This window comes from Miscanthus floridulus, chromosome 10 (genome assembly GCF_019320115.1).
Source record: "Miscanthus floridulus cultivar M001 chromosome 10, ASM1932011v1, whole genome shotgun sequence".
Taxonomy (NCBI): Eukaryota; Viridiplantae; Streptophyta; class Magnoliopsida; order Poales; family Poaceae; genus Miscanthus; species Miscanthus floridulus.
Genome location: NC_089589.1, coordinates 140,439,324 through 140,459,274, shown reverse-complemented (window position 1 = coordinate 140,459,274; position 19,951 = coordinate 140,439,324). Strand labels below are relative to the sequence as shown.

The 19,951-nt window shown below is 43.5% G+C and overlaps 1 protein-coding gene, 1 non-coding gene and 1 pseudogene across 2 annotated transcripts; 1 reads left to right on the top strand and 2 right to left on the bottom strand.

Moving 5' to 3' along the window:
- Positions 1-853: 853 nt before the first annotated feature.
- LOC136489831 (horcolin-like) lies at positions 854-3,192 on the bottom strand. The gene is made up of 3 exons (XM_066486365.1): positions 3,166-3,192; positions 1,578-1,823; positions 854-1,132 (listed from the first exon to the last, which is right to left on the bottom strand). The coding sequence occupies exons 1-3, from the start codon at positions 3,190-3,192 to the stop codon at positions 854-856; spliced, it is 552 nt and encodes a 183-aa protein (XP_066342462.1).
- A 10,533-nt stretch (positions 3,193-13,725) lies between these two features.
- On the bottom strand, positions 13,726-14,373 carry LOC136489830 (uncharacterized; annotated as a pseudogene).
- Positions 13,901-14,007, top strand: LOC136490351 (small nucleolar RNA R71). Its single transcript, XR_010767640.1, has one exon. It is a non-coding gene; the product is annotated as a small nucleolar RNA R71 (small nucleolar RNA).
- Positions 14,374-19,951: the final 5,578 nt, after the last annotated feature.

Sequence of the window (19,951 nt, the reverse complement as noted above, 5' to 3'; positions counted from 1 at the left end):
ATTAACTCCTTACGGTACCCTTTCGTCAATGTTGTTGCAACACCCATTCACACCCCCACAAACCAAATGCATTCACCAGCCAATAGGAATGTACGGCATTTAAGATTGTGGTATATTTAACGAGGAAACAATTTTTTAGTTCTTATTTCATGTGAGGTAAGATAGAATGACAAATATTGCAAAACAGGTGGAGAAATTCATAAATCTACCACAAAAAAATAGAGACCATATAATATGTATATGAATTCTGTGAAAAAATCAAGTGTGAAAGCAATTTTGATTCGTTGCACTAAAAAATTTAGGCACCGATCGACTTGTAATATGTTTATGCCTTAGGACGTTCAAAGCAACTTACAAGATGTGGACTTGTTAATTCTCAAGGAAATACTTTCCCAGACTTTTATTCATTACAGAACAATACACGATCAACGACGGTACAAACAGCACATGCATACACACTGGAATATAGAGATGCAAGCCATAATGCAGAGGAGGATCCATTTGCCATACGCGCATAGCTAGCATAGCATGCAGCTGCCTGTATGGGCTGACATAGCCTAGCTGCAGCTGCTACGTAAGGCAGACACTGAGATCCCATTTTACTGAAGTTACAGAACAAAAGGGCATACGCATAACGCCTGCAGATATATGGATACACTACCAAAATGGTGGACTTCTTCTAGAGTAATAAAATACTACCACTAGTCATAGCACATGGGAATCTCACTAGCAGGCGTTTAATAGGGAAAACTTATACTAAAATTTGAATGCTAAAACACTAGGAGAAGGTAGTCTAAAATTCTGCTGTACGCTTGCACACACTAAGTTGAGCACTCGCGCGGTTGTGTGCAGTTCATGCGTTGTTGCCGCTGGCCAGTTGCAGCGCGTAGAAACCCAGTCCGTTGAGGTGGGTGTCGAAGCTAGCGAAGAAGCCAACGATGGCGGCATTCTCTAGTGGCACAGAGAATGGGGTTCCGTTATTTGGATCTCCATACGGGCCATAAGTTTGCCTGTTGTTGCTTTTTTTGGTGGTGAATTTCAGGGAAGTGATGCCAAGATCCTCATCAAAAGCCTTACCGATGCCGCCCTCAATCTTGGTCACATACTCTTGCTTGTCTGTATTAATAGTGACCTGCATGCACAGGTAAACATACATATATATAGTGCATTTTATTAGGAACTAGCAAGCAGACATTATATTATGGTAAATTGATTAAGCAAGCTGTAGAGGTCATGCAAGTAGATACTTGTCGTTATACATTTACTTATCTAACCAAAAGAATATATATGCTTATCATGAACAATACTCTCTCTATATATCTCTTGTCTCCAGCCGACTAAATTTCGTTCTTTATACCCTATTAGCAGTTTCTCATAATTTTCCTTGTAGAAAAGAAAACATGGGGGAACTACCGTATATTTGATTTACAGAGTGATGGTATAGCCACTCTATTACTGGAGACCGAGAAAGGTGGTTTTGGACTATGGAGAGCAGAAGAGATAGAAGGTCTTTCACAGAACGGGAAAAAAAGAAAAGACATTGAGATATGTATTGAAGGTGGCGGTGGTTGGTATACCTTGTGAAGTGTACCATTGGCTGATCCCCAAGTCCCATTCTTGCTAGGGACAATGCGCTGTGTGCCCTTGTCATCAATGTAAGTAAAGCGGATACCATTGATGACTGCACCAGAACCTGCTACATCAGATGAGCTCCAAATTTCAATCATCTCAAGGGTCTTGGGCGGTTGCTTATCGTTGATGTACTTAGTAGGACTGCCTCCTCCATCTCCGAACAGTCCAATCTTCAATGGTTTCGCTGTCGCCTGATTGCATTATATATATTCACCAATTAATTCATTCGTTAATTAACTAGCTAGCAGTACTCATCAAAATCAATTAAGCCGGAGCAAGCAGTTTCCTACACGTAGTAAATTGGATGAAAGTGAATGCATGGAAGGATAATGAGCTCATATACTATGTGCTTACCATTGATAGCTCGCCTGCAAGCTTTTTTGCCCACTGATTGGTCTGCTCTCGGACGCTTGCTTGCTTGTCTTTCTGTGCCCTTGAATGAAGTTTGCAGCCGCAAGCTGCCCTATTTATAGAGCTCCAACCGCTCTTGCCGCACTGCACTATGACACCTCTATCTACCATCACTATCTCTCAAATTGATCTTGATCTACAGATATACTTTTAGAGAAATGAACTGCATATAGGTACATTGATGTCATGTCTCAACATCAATTATTATATACAAATCCTTGCTGAAATTTCTCAAAAGGAACATGTGGTTCGGTTCAATGCAGAAAATCACATGCTTTTTAGGACTTGTTTGGAGGATAATGGGATTAGTATAATCAGGATTATTACATATGAGATTACTATAACCTGGAATATAAACCACTATAACCAGAGTGTTTGGATTCCTAGGTTGTTATTGTGGCAGATTATAATTTTTTGGTTCAGGTGACAAAGACTCATAATCACCAAAATGTAGATCCGAGATGGATTATAGGACAATATATTGTAATCTAGTGTTTTGATTATTATAACTGAGTAGCCACCCTAGTCTCTGCTAAAAGCCTGGTAGGTTATCTTACCATCCGATTCGTTGCCATATAGTCTGCCACAAGGCGGCAAATCAAGGTGTGAGAAGCTGGCTTTGGCCGTCACCATGATGACCATGTCCATCAAGATCCAGTTGCCAACACCATAGCTCACCGCATCAACGAATATAGCATGAGTGTCACACGTAGCATTTAGCATCCTAAAGAAGGCAACTCCATGGCGCGCGTTCTTCAATGTTCATCTACTCTGTCACAACGTAGCCACCACAACACGGGCCTTCAAAGTTCATCATGAAATTACTTTTTTTTTGGTTGAGTCTTGAAGAAGACTAAGCATGTTTGGAAGTTCTGTGAATCTTTTCACCTGGAAATGGGTTCCGGTTGTATTTCCATGTAAATTTGCGTTTGGTCTACATGAATTGTTTCTGAACTCTGACTGTGGCCACCCTGTGCCGGTCAAGCCTGAGCACCAAAGCTCCTGCCGGAGCCCAGGCTATGCACGGCCATGAACTTTGTCTAGGCACTGCCGAGCTGCCAAAACCCCGTGCCTGGCCACCTCCGTCCACCACATGACTCATTTACGTGCACTAGATCTTACTGGGATGGACACCAGCAGCAGCAGCATCGCTCTGCCATCCCCCGCTCCCTTGTCATTGCCGAGCCACCGCAACATGAGAAGAAAAGGAGATGGGCAGCGAGGCGATGATGGAAATTAGAAGCAAGGCCATGAATTTTCTGCGGATTTGGTCACCGTGGCTGTGGATTTGGTCAACGTTTGACTTTGATTTGCTCGTCAAATGATGCCTATTTGGTTGTAGGTCATTGTCCTAGGTTCACTTGTGTCGATCCTCACTGCTGCCCGCCATGAATCTGCCCGCTGCCACAACAGATGTCGATGTACTCGTGCATGTCATGGATCCACCTGTTGTAGTAGCCACCGCCGATGCGCTCTACATGCTGAAGAATCAAGCCCCGAAATTGTCAGCTGCAGCCAAGGATGTTGCAGACATGGGTTGCCTCCGCTGCAGACGAGCCGTGAGTTAGGACGAGCGACATAGTTGTCGTAATTAATATCTTCCAAGCCTCCACACATGACAATTTTTTTCGCCTGTTTTATGCCAGTTGGAGGGCAAATTAAGTAGGCTCACAACTCGTCCAAGCAGTATTTCCTAAACTCTACTGTAAAATTTTGGGGGCCTGTAATTTATACCGGTTTAAGGTCCAATACTAACCTTCCAAAAAGGCCCTGATGCGTGTAGGAAACCGGTTTCTGTGTACAGCTAGCCAGGACATGTCCCTGCAAGCCATCCAGGGTTTTGAATGCATACGTCATGTGCTAGACGTAAGGTTGCGTGACGTAAGCTAACTTCCAGAAAAATAAATCTAACGGTACTAGTACTAATTATGTACTCGAACAGTTCATAGCACGGTAAGGTTAATAATGGTCCTCCAACTTTGGCACTAGCCTCGTTATGGTCCCCAACATCAAGACCCGCTGAATCAGTCTGTCAAACAACTATAGCATTGATTTTTAGAGGCGATTGGTAAACCCCTAAGAGGCAGTTGAGCCAGCCGCCTCTACATTTACTTCCTTGGAAATCAACGATTTATATTGGTGGATGCCAGCCACCTATAGAAATCAATTTCTATAGACGGCTGAGAACACGAGCCGCCCCTGAAAGTGGGGTTTTTTTTTCAGAGATGGCTATGTTTTCTACCACTTCTAAAAATCTGCTTTCGCCGTAATTGAAAATTCAAATTTCAAATTCTAAATGCACAAATAACTTGCATTTATATAAAATTATACCTTGTGCCAACTAAGATACTTTTGATGAATTATTTATAGCACATATTTTTAAAACTTGCTAAAAGACCATACGTCTAGTGACAATTTTTATGAAACTTTTTGTGTACTTATAAGATCACTATATATACTAAAAACAATAATACTAGCACTTTTTTGCAATTAATATTTAGTTGTAGATGTAACTATAACGATATTAATCACACAATGTAACGTAAATGAAAAAACAGTTGTGGTTCCACATGATCAGTCTTATATTTTGAAGGATTATAACTTACTATTAACTTGTAGTTGGTTCAAAGCATAATTACTATGAAACTTCCAAGTCCATTGTACTACAAATAAAGCGTTATTGTTGACACTCTTGACGTCAAGCGCGATCTGAGCCATGTTAATGATAGACCACTATATTCAATGGAGAACGGTACGGTGGTAGACATCCTGTGCCAGGACTGCAGAACGAAGGGGCAAACGAAGAATTAATTGCTACTAAATCGCCGGTGAGCCATGCACTGGATGATAGTACTACAGTTTATGGAGAAGACCCTCACCGCAATTGTAGCTCATAGGTTATACAGGTAGATTATATTTTTTTTGGTTCAACTGACAAACACTCATAATCACCAAAACATAGATCCGAGATGGATTATAGGACTATATATTGTAATCTAGTGTTTTAATTATAATAACTGAGTAGCCACCCTAGTCTCCGCTAAATGCCTGGTAGGTTATCTTACCATCAAATACGTTGCCATATAGTCTGCTACAAAGCGCCAAATCAAAGTGTCAGCAGCTGGCTTTGGCCATCACCATGATGACCATGTCCATGGAGATCTAGTTGCCGACACCATAGCTCCCGCCTCAACGAATATAGCATGAGTGTCACGCGTAGCCTTTAGCATCCAAAAGAAGGCAACTCAATGGCGTGTTCTTCAACGTTCATCTATTATCTGTCACAACGTAGCCACCACAACGCGGGCCTTCAACGTTCATCATGAAATTACTTTTTTTTGGTTGAGTCTTGAAGAAGACTGAGAGCATGTTTGGAATTTCTGTGAATCTTTTCACCTGGAAATGGGTTCCGGTTGTATTTCCATGTAAATTTGCGTTTGGTCTACATGAATTGTTTCTGAACTCTGACTGTGGCCACCCTGTGCCGGTCAAGCCTGAGCACCAAAGCTCCTGCCGGAGCCCAGGCTATGCACGGCCATGAACTTTGTCTAGGCACTGCCGAGCTGCCAAAACCCCGTGCCTGGCCGACTCATTTACGTGCACTAGATCATACTGGGATGGACACCAGCAGCAGCAGCATCGCTCTGCCATCCCCCGCTCCCTTGTCGTTGCCGAGCCACCGCAACATGAGAAGAAAAGGAGATGGGCAGCGAGGCGGTGATGGAAATTAGAAGCAAGGCCATGAATTTTCTGCGGATTTGGTCACCGTGGCTGTGGATTTGGTCAACGTTTGCCTTTGATTTGCTCGTCAAATGATGCTTATTTGGTTGTAGGTCATTGTCGTGGGTTCACTTGTGTCGATCCTCACTGCTGCCCGCCATGAATCTGCCCGCTGCCACAATAGATGTCGATGTACTCGTGCATGTCATGGATCCACCTGTTGTAGTAGCCACCGCCGATGCGCTCTACATGCTGAAGAATCAAGCCCCGAAATTGTCAGCTGCAGCCAAGGATGTTGCAGACATGGGTTGCCTCCGCTGCAGACGAGCTGTGAGTCAGGACGAGCGACGTAGTTGTCGTAACACTACGGGAAACAGGGCCTTTGCCGAGCGTAACTTTTTTTGCCGAGGGATAAAAGTCGGGCACTCGGCAAAGAGCTATTTTGCCGAGTGCTGCACTCGGCAACGATATACACTCGGCAAAGAAGGTTCAGGCACTCGGCAAAGCCAGACACTCGGCAAAGGCCCTTTTTGCCGAGTGTTAGGCCCTCGGCAAATCCTGGCGCTTGGCAAAAAGCGGCGTCAGGTAATGGCCACCGCCTGCCGTCCAGGTTTGCCGAGTGCCAGCGGGTAGGCACTTGGCAAACCACTTCTTTGCCGAGTGCCAGACCCTGACACTCGGCAAAGAATAACAGCAAACTATTTTCCCCCACTTTTGAACTCTAAAAATTTTCTCGAGTCCTGCTACAGTACATGAGACTCCATGTTAAAATTTGGTACATTTTTATGGTTTTTTGCTATATTTAGTTAATTTATTTCATTTAGTTGAATTTTTTCAGAAAATGCAAATTTGAACTGCACGTGCATCGAATAATGGAATTTAATGATTCAAAAAATGATATTCATGGTATTGAGTGTAGTGTGAGGCCGTCCAGGAACGGACCCGAAATTTCGAACATCTTATTCACGAAACATGACCACGAACTTGCGGACGAATTGTTTTTAAATTCTATAAAATGCAAACGAAGTCCGAAAATCATGAAACTTGTCGAGATGTCATGATATCATTTGTGGAGGACGTGTTAAAAATTTGAGAAGGTTTGGTGCACGTTATCACATACGATGCTTACCAACCAGGACATCTCCACATGTGATATCAAATTTTGGGTCCGTTCCTGGATACGGCCTCACACTACGCTCAATACCATGAATATCATTTTTTGAATCATTAAATTCCATTATTCGATGCACGTGCACTTCAAATTTGCATTTTCCGAAAAAAATCAATTAAATGAAATAAATTAACTAAATATAGCAAACAGTTCGAGAAATGTACCAAATTTCGACATGGAGTACCAAATACTGTAAGAGGACTATAGAAAAAGTTTGGAGGTCAAAATACAAAAAAAAATTGGTTTGCCGAGTGTCATCTTTTGACACTCGGCAAACATGCTCTTTGCCCAGTGCCAGCTGCCAGGCACTCGGCAAAGTGTTCCCTTTGCCAAGTGTCCGTGGGGACACTCGGCAAAGAGCGTGCCAATTTTTTTTAAAATGTTTGTCGAGTGTCTCTCCGCCCGGCACTCGGCAAAGTGGTATTTTTTTTAAAAAAATACGATGCAGTGCGGTTTATGGTTTAGATTTCAAAAAAAAGGAAAACACGTTTGCCGAGTGCCCCGATCTGGCACTCGACAAACCGGGGGGCACTCGGCAAACGGCCCATCCACACTTAGACAAACCGGCCACCCAACCGTTACCTCCCTCCCTCCCACACACGCACAAACGCCCCGGCGGCGCGCCCCCACCGGCGTGCCCCCACCGCCTTCGCCTGCCCGGCCCTGCCAACGCGCCCCCACCAAGCCCACCCCGCCGACGCGCCCCACCGCTTGCCAAGTTTAACTTTTAATAGCAGCAATTAATACTATAGATAACTTTTAATATTATTACATTTGGACTGGGATGACACCGCTTGCCAAGTTTAGGGATCTGCGGTGATCACCTTGAAAGTTCAGGGATCAGGATGACACCGCCGGCCAAGTTTAGGGACCTGCAGTGATCACCTTGAAACTTTAGGGACCTGGATGACACCGTCTGCCAAGTTTAGAGACCCACAGATATCACTTTAGAAGTTCAGGGACCTGGATGACACCGCCGGCCAAGTTCAGAGACCGGTGGTGAATTTTGGTCTATTTTAGGAGCGAGATTTTGGAAAGTGTTGGAGAAGGCCAACAAATATGCTCCTAATTTTTGTAGCCACATGGAAAACACATTAATTTACCAACTATTTTTTTGAACTATTGGAGACGTTCTAAGTCGTTCTGGCTTTTTCTAGAAGCATAACTTTTACTATATATTTAGACATAATGTATATCTATAGTGGAAGTTGTGCATGTAGAAAAGCCTGAACAACTAAGAATTTAGAACGGATCATCTCTTATGCATGTCCAACGATATCGATGTGAACACTCTTGACGTCAAGCTCCGATCCATGTTAATGATACACCACAATATTCAATGGAGAACGGTGGTAGACATCCTGCCAGGCCTGCTGAACGAAGGGGCTGATGAAGAATTAATTGCTACTAGCTCGCCGGTGAGCCGTGCGCTGGATGATAGTACTACAGTAAATAGGTGAAAACGTAATTCTAGCGCATTGGTTTTATAGGTAGTTTCTAGCGCATAGGTTTTATAGGTAGTTTCTAGAAAAAATGAGTGCTGATATTTGCCCCTACAAACATTATATTTAAATAAGTTGTTTGATTTAATCACGGGTTTCGTAGAAATATAGCCACTAGTATACGTCCTAATCTTCTAATAAAAGATTGGGAAACCGTCCAATTCATTTGATGATCCTGTAAGGACAATGATGTGAGGAAGCACGTAGTCATTGCATAACCTGTCAAGTCCATGTGATCCACCCAGAAAAGCGGTGTCCCATCAATTATCAATAAAAAATGTGGCATGTTACAACTGGAATATGTCTATGTTTGGATCTTCAGCCTATAAATAGCTATGCACAATACACTCAAATGCGTCGAGCTTCAACTTTCCAAAGAACCTAAGGCATCATGTCGCATCATTGCCACCACAATGCTCATTCCCACCATCATTCCCACCACCGTGATCATTCCCACCACCATGCTCATTCCCGCCACCATTCCCACCATCATTCCCACCACCATGATCATTCCCGCCACCATGCTCATTCCTGCTCACACCATGATTCACCACCAAGACAACCATCCTGTCCAGCACCACAGCTTCCACCACCACAAATTTGTCTTCCAGGAACACTCCCTCCGCCAGCACCACAGCTTCCACCGCCACAAATTTGTCTTCCAGGAACACTCCCTCCACCTGTGCCGATATTCTGTGGACCTCCGCTGCCCCGGCCACCGTTCATGTACTGCCAGAGGTGGTGCTAGAGATATAAAAGTTTATATACATGGTGTGCATGACATGTAAAGTGACTATGCCAAGCTTCTCGTGGTGTTTGTGTTTCTGTCGTCAACATAAATAAGAACCAATGCAAGCTTCTCCCAGTGGAACTGATAGAACAATCTTCACAGGGTTGTTGTAACTCCCTGGTCAAGGATGGCATCTTAGAAGGAAGCCCTGGGGGAGTCTAGCTTCTCCATGGTAGAGTTTTGAAAGAAGCCATTTCTAGTTCTAGTTCAAGTTCCCTATATATTTTTGTTGATGCGTGGATACGTGTAAGTGTTCTCTCGTGCTTTCCCCTGTTCCATTGTAATTGCTGTTTATGTATAAATGTGTCTTTTGTTTAATGATATGTTGTGTGTCTGCGTTTCTTCAAGTTTTTTATCCCAAGTAAAAAAAGTTCTAACTTTGATGAAGTGTTCATGAAACACATTAAAATCTATGAGTACAAATAAAAGCACTGTCAAGATAGGTTTAATAAAGAATATGAAGAAACTAATTTGATGTTGCAGATGTTAGTGTATTAGAAGACAACGCTAAAGTGAGAGAAAATTTGAAACTGGGTGAGTACTAAGTATCGTGTCAGCAGCGATTACATGTCAAATCGATAATCCAGTTCCAGCCAAGTAGAAATCTGCTGCATATGCACTTTATAGGAGGTCGAGAACCAGCCGGGCAGAAGCTGTAGTGCAGGCATGTTAATTAGTTTGTACTCCAACTAAGGTTTGAGTGTTTCAAAATTCAGTATTTGCATTCCTGATCAACCTCTGATAGATCTGAATCGGAGGGTGATCGGCGCTAAACCAGAGTGGTCAGAGCCGATTCTACGATAGAGAGGCAATCGGCGAGATTCTGGCCAACCTGATCGATGGATGCTATCAGATCGTCGTTGTTGATCTGCCTCCTCAGGTAGCGGGGGAGCGGGCGGTGAATTGTGGATGAAGACGACCTCGGAGGCGGTTTCAAGATCGGATCTACAGTCGCAGGTGTTGGGGTGATCGGTGCAGAATCGATCTGCACCTGCTGGATGAGCTCTCCGTCTCTGTCAGCGTTGATGACCCAGGAGATCGATCCGACCGTGAAGATCCGGGCGGGCTGTGCGAAGGACGAAGAGCCTGCAAAACGTACCATCTTGTTCGACATGGAAACAGCACGCACACCCCTACCTGGCGCGCCAACTATCGATAGAATATTGTCGGCAGTCCTCAGAGGGGTATCCCACGAAGGCAGATTGATCGGCAGAGATGCGTGTAATCGAGAACAAGAAGGCAACAGAGACACAAGAGTTAGATAGGTTCAGGCCGTCAGCGCGACATAATACCCTACTCCTGTGGTCTGTTGGATTGTATTGGCTTTGTATGATATCGCGTGTGTTTTGAGGGGTCCCTGCCCGCCTTATATAGTCTGGGGGGCAGGGTTACAAGTCGGTTAGATCTAGAAGATAACCAGAAAGTAATAACATATTACAAGAATCAAGGAATCGAACGTATCCTAACAGATCTCGTAGTATCTTCAGGATATTTTCCCGGTGTCTTGCGGGGCGCGCCGAGCAGTGCCGTGCTCCGCAAGGCTTCATCTTATGGGCTAGGCCACCCCTGGGGGGCGCAGCCCATATAGTCTGTCGTGGGTATCCGGGGTCGTATCTCCACAGTGTGGAATTTAAAATCTTTTTATTTGAACTCCTTTGTCATGCCTCTCTCTAATTTGCTTTGGTTTTGAAAATATGGGCTATCTTTCTTTTCTTTCTCCTTTTTTCCTCTCATGCTCTTTAGCATGGATATATTTTTTCCGCTCATGCTCTTTGGCATGGATTTTTATTCTTTTCTTTTTGCATAGCCCATAATTTCTTTTTGGCAAAAGAAGATCTTGGAGAGAGATGGCTATGACACAACGGTGAAGTTTATTTTATTTGGTGGATAGATGGCATGTTTTTGCATAACTCTCAGTGTAAGAGTCAGCATAATTATATACGGAGTGTACGTGAATCTTGATCATGGGTGCATGACGAGGATCTCAACAAGGGTCACAATAATTTGACAGAGCTCAACATGATAACAAGCAGCATATGAGTAAGGTTTTTGCAATGTATACTATCATATGGCTTTGGTAGGATATATCATCATTGGGGAACTTTTGAATTTTAGCTTTTTTAAAATTAAATTTTGGATGTCAAGTTTCTCTTAGAACAAATTCAAAGCAAATTCCATTATACCATAACATAACTTGCAATAACTTAGAAAAGGATCATGCGTTTGCAACCCACAAGTTTCAAGTTTTAGGTTGAGACATTTTTAGCCAACAAACTTAAATCTTGGGGAATACTAAGTTATAAACTACGTACAGAAGAAATATAAGACAGAGCAACTATTCATCATTTTAACAAAGAGAAACTAAACATTCTTACTACGCTTATGTGGAGTGGAATAAATATTTTTGTTCTTTTTATCATATTTCATTTTTAAATGCATTTATTAAATATGAATGCAAGATGCAAGTCACCTCTGCAATAAGGGGTCCTCCCCCAAGCTAGCCCAAAGCCTACGGTCCGGGGTTATATCTCTGTGAACGCCAGTAGCCGTCTTTGAGCGTGCTAGAAGGTTTACTCCCATGCTTGCTTATGGTGACGTAGAGTAATGACAAGATAAAAAATACTCGAGAGCAAGTTTATATTATTGAGAAAATAATGCAGCTTATTTAAGAGTTTGCCTTGCATTTTTTTTAATTTTGAAAATTTTGATACATATGGAAGAATTTTAAACATGCAAAGTGAAAATTCATTTTGAATCTAAAAATGAGATTACGCAAGGGCTCACCATTTAAAGTCCGTTGAGCAGGACTTTTCTCCTTTCATTTTGTGCTTGATGATGAGGCATCCGGTCCAGGAGAAGTAGACGCGGATGACTGTGCTTTCTTGGGTCTCCACAGCATTTTGTTAGTCTTTGGTGGTGTGGTGGTGGATTTTGGAGCTTCTCCCTTTTGTTTCCACACCATTTTGTTTTTCTTTGGTGGTGTGGGTTGGACTTTAGTGTTTCTTCTTTTGGGATTTGTTTGATTTTCTTTTGCTCTAGCCTCTTCTTGATTTCTTTGTTGATGAGGCAATCCACCAGTTGAGGTTGAATCACAACCTCTTTTATGCCTTGTGGATTTGGCCCATACTTGATCATTATCATGGAGCATTGTTCCTGCCTGGGATGAAACTCGAACTTCTCTTCCCTGCCGTTGAGATTGAAGCGGATTTTTTCTGCACCAACATCAATTTGAGCTCACGCGGTGCTCAAGAAAGGTCACCCAAGGATAAGTGGCGATTCTTCTGTGGTTTCCATGTCGAGCACCACAACGTCGATGGGGATGAAGTAACCCCGAATTTTAATCGGAATATCTTTGGCTATCCCCGTCAGGTAGCGGACCGAGGAATCGACCAGCTAGAGCTGCATCGGCGTGGGTGCTAGATGGTGAAGTTTAGCTGATCAAAGACGACCTTGGTTATAACCCTAAAGCTTGCCCCTTGGTCACACAAGGCGTGATCGAACCGCTTGGTCCCGATTGAGCAAGTGATCGTGAGACACCTAGGGTCTTTCTTCTTTTCAGGTAGACAGTTGAGTATAGCTACGCTACACTCTTCCGTCAGCTTGATGACCTCCGTGGTTGGTAATGGCCGCTTGTTGTTGATGGTATCTTTGATGTACTTTGCGTAAGAAGGTACATGCAAGACATACATTAAAGGAATGCTTACATGTATCTTCTCAATCATCTCAACAAAATGAGCAAATTGCTCATCCACGGCTGTCTTACTTGTTTTTGTGGGAAACGACAGGTAGCTTGTGTCGGTGAAGTCTTGTGGTGCCATTTCCTCTTCTTGTTCTTTTTGTGTTTTTGTTGAAGGTTCGGCCTCCTGGCGCTCTTTTACTTTTCCTATGGTATGGTTAAGATTTGGTGGATCACCAATGGACTTACCACCCCTCGTGGTCACCGCATTAACTTTTTCTAGGGAATTCTTGGATTGCCCTGGGATTTTGCCTGCATTATCCACAGGAATAGCAGTAGCAATCTAAGCTAGTTGTGTTTCTATCATTTTGTTAAAGCTTAGTTGGTATTTAACCGAAGAAGTCAAACCATCTATCTTAGAATTTATGTTTTCAAGTATTTTATCATTTGACATAATCTTTATCGTAAGGTTTTTGTCTATTTTAGCTTGACCTAAGACTAGATATTTCAAGGAGGGTTGGTTTGAATTGAAATTTGAATTATAATTGTTACCTCCTTGGGGGCGCGACTGGTTATTCCACCCCTGGCCTCCTTGCAGATGGAACCCGTTGTTGATATATGAAGCTCCATCATGGGTCTTGGGGCAGTCGTTCCCCAAGTGTCCAACTTCTCCACAGACCTCGCATGTCATATGCGAGACCATGGCCTTCATGGTGCCATGCATTTCTTTTTCGTTGGCACGTTACTCCAACCTTTTCATAAGGAGGTCAAGTTTTGCGACGAGCATATCCATCTCCTTCATGGTATGCATGCCTTTTTGTTGTTAATTTTGGAGCCTCTCGTCGCTCCACCCTTGATTTGAGGCCATGTTTTCAATGAGAGCCATAGCTCCTTCTATGGTGAGCGAAGGGAAGGCTCCTCTAGCAGCGGCATCGATGTGGCCCCTTGACATGGGGGTCAACCCATTGTAGAAATTCTAGAGCACGAGCCAATTCTCCATCCCGTGGTGAGGGCAGGCAAGTATGCACTCTTGCAGCCTCTCCCACGCCTCGGGGATGGATTCCATAGCATTCTGCTAGAAGTTGGAGATTCTTCCCCTCAGGGCATTGGTTTTGCCCATGGGGAAGAACCTCGCGAGGAACGTCGTGGAGCATTTTTCCCACGTGTTGATAGCTTCCTAGTCCTTGTAGAACCATTGTTTCACGTTCCCCACGAGGAAGAAGGGAAATAGACGGAGCCTAATGATCTCCGGTGTGACATCCTTCATGACAAAGGTGTCGCACAGCTCCAGGAAGTGTTGTAGGTGCGCGTTGGCATCCTGTCTAGGCAAACCACAGAACGGGTTTGCCTACACCATTGTGATGAGCCCAGTTCTTAGCTCGAAGTTCGCGTTACCCATGTCGACAGCGGGCCCAACGGGCACGTTGGCAACAGCGGGAACGGAGAACTCACGGAGTGTCTTCTAGGCCATGGAGTTCGTTGTAGATGGTGCTAGGGTGACTGTTTTGGTTGCCGGTGGGATGTCGGAAGGAAGGACGAGTCGGCGTCTGGTCTTCCTTAGGAGCGACTCTGGATTCTCGATGTAGTTGTTTGGCAGAGCAAAACCAATCATACACTATCCTATTTTCATCCACAACAAGAGAAAACAAGAAGAATTAGCCTACATGAGCAATGGCTACTATACATGCATATCATCATCAGCAGCCGCTACCTCAAGCGCACCCGAATTCTGCACGTATGTAGCATAATCTTCCTCCCAGTACCAACCATCGCATCCATTGCCCTCCCACTAAAATTAAAGCCAAAAAATATTTAGTCAAAAATATTCAAGAAAAGCAGGTCAATTAGCCATAATAATCAAATGCGTAAGAAACTCACATCGCGATCCGGGCACTTGTAGAAAACACGACCCTTGTTGGGTCCCTGTCTCTTGACTCGGTACTCCATCACAATCTTCTGCTTACACTTGCCGCAGATAATGAGAGGGAGTTCTGGCCTCAGTCGTTTCGCAACCGAACGAGAGGCCGAGGATCCGGTACCAGTTGTCATCTACTTTCTATACTTATTTTTGCAAACTAGTGTAAATTTCACATTTTCTAAAATAATATATTTAAACAAAACTAAAATTATTTATTTATCTAACTAAACCATGAAATATGTACTATGTATAATAGTAAAATACCAAACTATCAAGTGATTTTACTATTGTAAATCATCATGTGATTTTGAGCTAAAAATGACATAGAAATCATAATCAAATCCACCATATCAAGTTACTTTCTATACTTATTTTTGCAAACTATTGTAAATTTCTCATTTCTAAAGTAATATGTTAAAAAAATAAAAATATTTATTTATCTAACTAAACCATGAAATGTACTACATATACTAGCAATACTAAACTATCAAGTGATTTTGATGAACTAATTTAACTTTTGTTTATCCAAACATATATGCAAATCATCATGTGATTTTGAGCTAAAAATGACATAAAATCATAATAAAGTCCAACATGCATCTACATCGCAAAATGAGATAAGCTACTGATAAAACATAAGAGGATTAAGTTTGTTACCTCCAAAATCGAAGAGCAACACCAATGGAGGGGGAGAGAGCAAGAACAACAGCAAGCTGAAGAACAAAGGCAGTGAGTTTGAATGGAATGGCTCGGGCTCGGGGAGGAAGAAATGAGCTGGTCTATAGGCCGGGATAATTAGTCCCGGTTAGGGGTCCAAACTGGGACTAAAGATTAATCTTTATTCCCGGGGCATCACCCAAACCGGGACTAAAAGCTTTAGTCCCGGCTGGTATTACCAACCGGGACTAAAGGTTTAGTCCCGGTTGGTAATACCAGCCGGGACTAAAGATCCCTGCCCCGCGGACGACCGTTGGGCAGGAACCTTTAGTCCCAGTTGGTATTACCAACCGGGGCTAAAGAAAATGTCGAGGCTAATGCTAAATTGGGACATCGTTCTAAAGTCTGTTCTCTAGTAGTGTCCCTACCACTCTTTATATAGCCCGGGGTAGGGTTACAGTAGATCCATCTTTGTCACTGTAGCTTCATGTTCAGCTTTATTTTCCGCCTTGGTAATCTTGGTCTTGCCACCACCTTCCGAAGCCTTCGTCCACAAGTCCTTGTCTTCAGCCGTTGCTGAAGCTTCCTGGCAGATCAGGCTTGTCTTGCCAAGTTGTAATACTGATTCTGGTTAGCATTGAATGGCCGTGAGGGGAGTCCAATATTATTGCAGTGATCCATATACCCATAACAGCCCTAAATAAAGTCACACTGGCCTACAGAATTACAGCCACAAAGATGTGTTGTTTGGTTCGGCGTCCGTTTTGGCCCATAATCGGTTGACAGTGCTAATCAATACCCTTGCTTCGCGTTGGTTAGACTGGCCTACAATCGATTACACTGTTAATAGATACGGAGATGATACAATCTCATTACCGCTCCCCTCCCAGCGAGCCGGCATGCTTCACTGTCCTTAAAAATTCTAACCAAACAAATGTTGCTTCTCTTACCCTGTAACAGATTCACACTGCTACAGATTACATTACCACAGCTGTTGCTCTTGCATGAACCAAACAGCACCGTTCCGAAGTCTTGGTCCTCAAGCCTTGGTCTTGCCAGTTGCCACCATCGTCCCGATCCAAGTCTTCGTTTTGAGTCGTTGCTGAAGCTTCCTGCCTGATGAGCCCATAATCGGTTGCAGTTCATGCATTGTTGCCGCTGGCCAGTTGCAGCGCGTAGAAACCCAGTCCGTTGACGTGGGTGTCGAAGCTAGCGAAGAAGCCAACAATGGCGGCATTCTCTAGTGGCACAGAGAATGGGGTTCCGTTATTTGGATCTCCATACGGGCCATAAGTTTGCCTGTTGTTGCTTTTTTGGTGGTGAATTTCCAGGAAGTGATGCCAAGATCCTCATCAAAAGCCTTACCGATGGTGCTCTCAATCTTGGTCACATACTCTTTCTTGTCTGTATTAATAGTGACCTGCATGCACACGTAAACATACATATATATAGTGCATTTTATTAGGAACTAGCAAGCAGACATTATATTATGGTAAATTGATAAAGCAAGCTTTAGAGGTCATGCAAGTAGATACTTGTCGTTATACATTTACTTATCTAACAAAAAGAATATATATGCTTATCATGAACAATACTCTCTATATATCTCTTGTGTCCAGCCGACTAAATTTCGTTCTTTATACCCTATTAGCAGTTTCTCATAATTTTCCTTGTAGAAAAAAGAACATGGGGGAACTACCGTATATTTGATTTACAGAGTGATGGTATAGCCACTCTATTACTGGAGACCGAGAAAGGTGGTTTTGGACTTTGGAGAGCAGAAGAGATAGAAGGTCTTTCACAGAACGGGAAAAAAAGAAAAGACATTGAGATATGTATTGAAGGTGGCAGTGGTTGGTATGCCTTGTGATGTATACCATTGGCTGATCCCCAAGTCCCATTCTTGCTAGGGACGATGCGCTGTGTGCCCTTGTCATCAATGTAAGTAAAGCGGATACCATTGATGACTGCACCAGAACCTGCTACATCAGATGAGCTCCAAATTTCAATCATCTCAAGGGTCTTGGGTCTTGGGCGGTTGCGTATCTAGATATAGTGTATATCTAGATGTGTAGCAAAAGCTATGCATGTAGAAAAGCCTGAACAACTTATAATATAGTAGCAAAAGCGATGTTTGCCGAGTGCCGTAATTTGCCGAGTATTTTCCCACATTTGCCGAGTGCCGGAGTTTGCTGAGTGTTTTTCAGTAGAATTGCCGAGTGTGAGAATGTTTGCCGAGTGTTTTTTAGTAAGGCACTCGGCAAACAGAGAGTTTGCCGAGTGTTAGAATCTTTGCCGAGTGTTTTTAGTTTGGCACTCGGCAAAAAGATGGTTTGCCGAGTGTCTGATAAAAGACACTCGGCAAAGAATATGACACTCGACAAAGCCTTCGATTTCGGCAGTGAGAGGTAGATCAAGTTAAGCTAATCATCTCAAAAAATCGGTTTTCAAAACATAATGTTAAAAGTAGCAAAAATATTTTTTTTTCATACCCTCAATAGATTTGTAGAGGTGGTTTTAGAGCCTGCCTATGGGAAATCCCTCAATCAAGAGTTATTTTTATACCTTCCTTGAAAAACGATTTCTAGATGTTGACGACTTAAGCTGTCCGCTTATAGAAAAAAAAACTTGTTTTAGAAAATTGTGTTAAGATAATACAAAAATTGAACATCCCAAGCCGCCCCACTAGCTAAGGACATGGTCGCACAATTTTTTGTGTCCAATACCGCGTTGCATTTCCTTTGGTTCTAACCAAGACCCCGCTCTCTCTCTCCAAGCAGAGGCTCCTTATTACCTTCTCACCTAAACATGACTTCTTTCAATGAAACACATATAGAAAACACAAAGGGGTGAGATGAAAATTAGAGTATGATAACGGATAAAAAAACATATAGAGTACTCCCTTGATTTCACAATATTTTTCATTCTAGCATTCAAATTCTTTTTCCCCAAATTACCCATTATTCTTACAATCCAAAGCATCATTAACTCCTTACGGTACCCTTTCGTCAATGTTGTTGCAACACCCATTCACACCCCCACAAACCAAATGCATTCACCAGCCAATAGGAATGTAGGGCATTTAAGATTGTGGTATACTTAACGAGGAAACAATTTTTTAGTTCTTATTTCATGTGAGGTAAGATAGAATGACAAATATTGCGAAACAGGAGGAGAAATTCATAAATCTACCACAAAAAAATAGAGACCATATAATATGTATATGAATTCGGTGAAAAAAAATCAAGTGTGAAAGCAATTTTGATTCGTTGCACTCAGAAATTTAGGCACCGATCGACTTGTAATATGTTTATGCCTTAGGACGTTCAAAGCAACTTACAAGATGTGGACTTGTTGTCGACGAGGAATCGGAGGTACCCCGCCACCACATCTGCCCTTCCCTGGCCGGAGAAATTGCTGCTGCATCCGCACCTCCCCGGCCTGAGCTTGCATCGCCCGCTCGCCGCATCCGCTCCGCCCAGGCCCGAGCCAGGCAGCCAGCGCCACTTCCCTCCGCTGGCTAGCCTCCGCATCCGCACCGTAAACACGGAGCCGCCCACCCGTGCCTCCCCATCTCGATCGGAGACGGAGGCCGAGATGCTCTGGCCCAGTTCACACGCCCACCGCGGTCTACAGACCCCGGCCGCGGCACGCCGGATCCAGGTCACGTCGAGCCCCCTTGGTGGCAGAGAGACAACTGTATCGAAGTAGGCAACGTGTGGTGGGCGCCGGGCGGTGGACGATGGTGCGTGCGGTGTACCTGAGGGCGCGGGACAAGGAGGAGGGGAGAGCTCACCGCCAATTTGTCCGCTCCCGGAGGCCGCGGGCCTCGATGACGTGCAGCACCAGCCCCCGGCGCTCCGCGTGTGGCCGGATCGGATCTGCGTGTGACTTGTACGGATCTGCACGTCCCTTCGCCGATTCTTCGGATGCTGGCTGCCCGCGTGGATCATTTAGACGAAGTTGGGGGCAGTGGCACGCTGTGTCGAGGGTGGGAGGATTGGAACGATAGAGGAATGAGTTGCTAGCATCTTCCTTCTAGATCTGTGGGAACAAGTGAAGGCGTGAGGGGGAGGCGGCGGGATGAGCTGAGGAGTGGGAGGAAAAGAGATGAATAGATTAGGGTTCCGATCAGCGCGAAGCTATAATACTTTCAATCTGCGAGACGAGAGGAGTTTGTGGTGTTGTGAGGAGCACGCGGCTATAGGTATTTTGAAAAATTTTGGCATTCTGCGCGGGAGCCGGTGTCAATTTGATTTTTATGATTTTATTTAATAAAATATTATTTGAATATATTGCTTGGTCCTCGAATTTAGTTTATAGTTCAATGTATTATTTATCACACTTAGATCAATTGTGATGTCATTTTTAATAATAAGTAGAAATGTATTCATTAAAAGTTACATCATTGTGAAAGAATTATTGTATTTAATTTATTATAAACGAACATGTGAAACAAAAGTTTAATTTGATT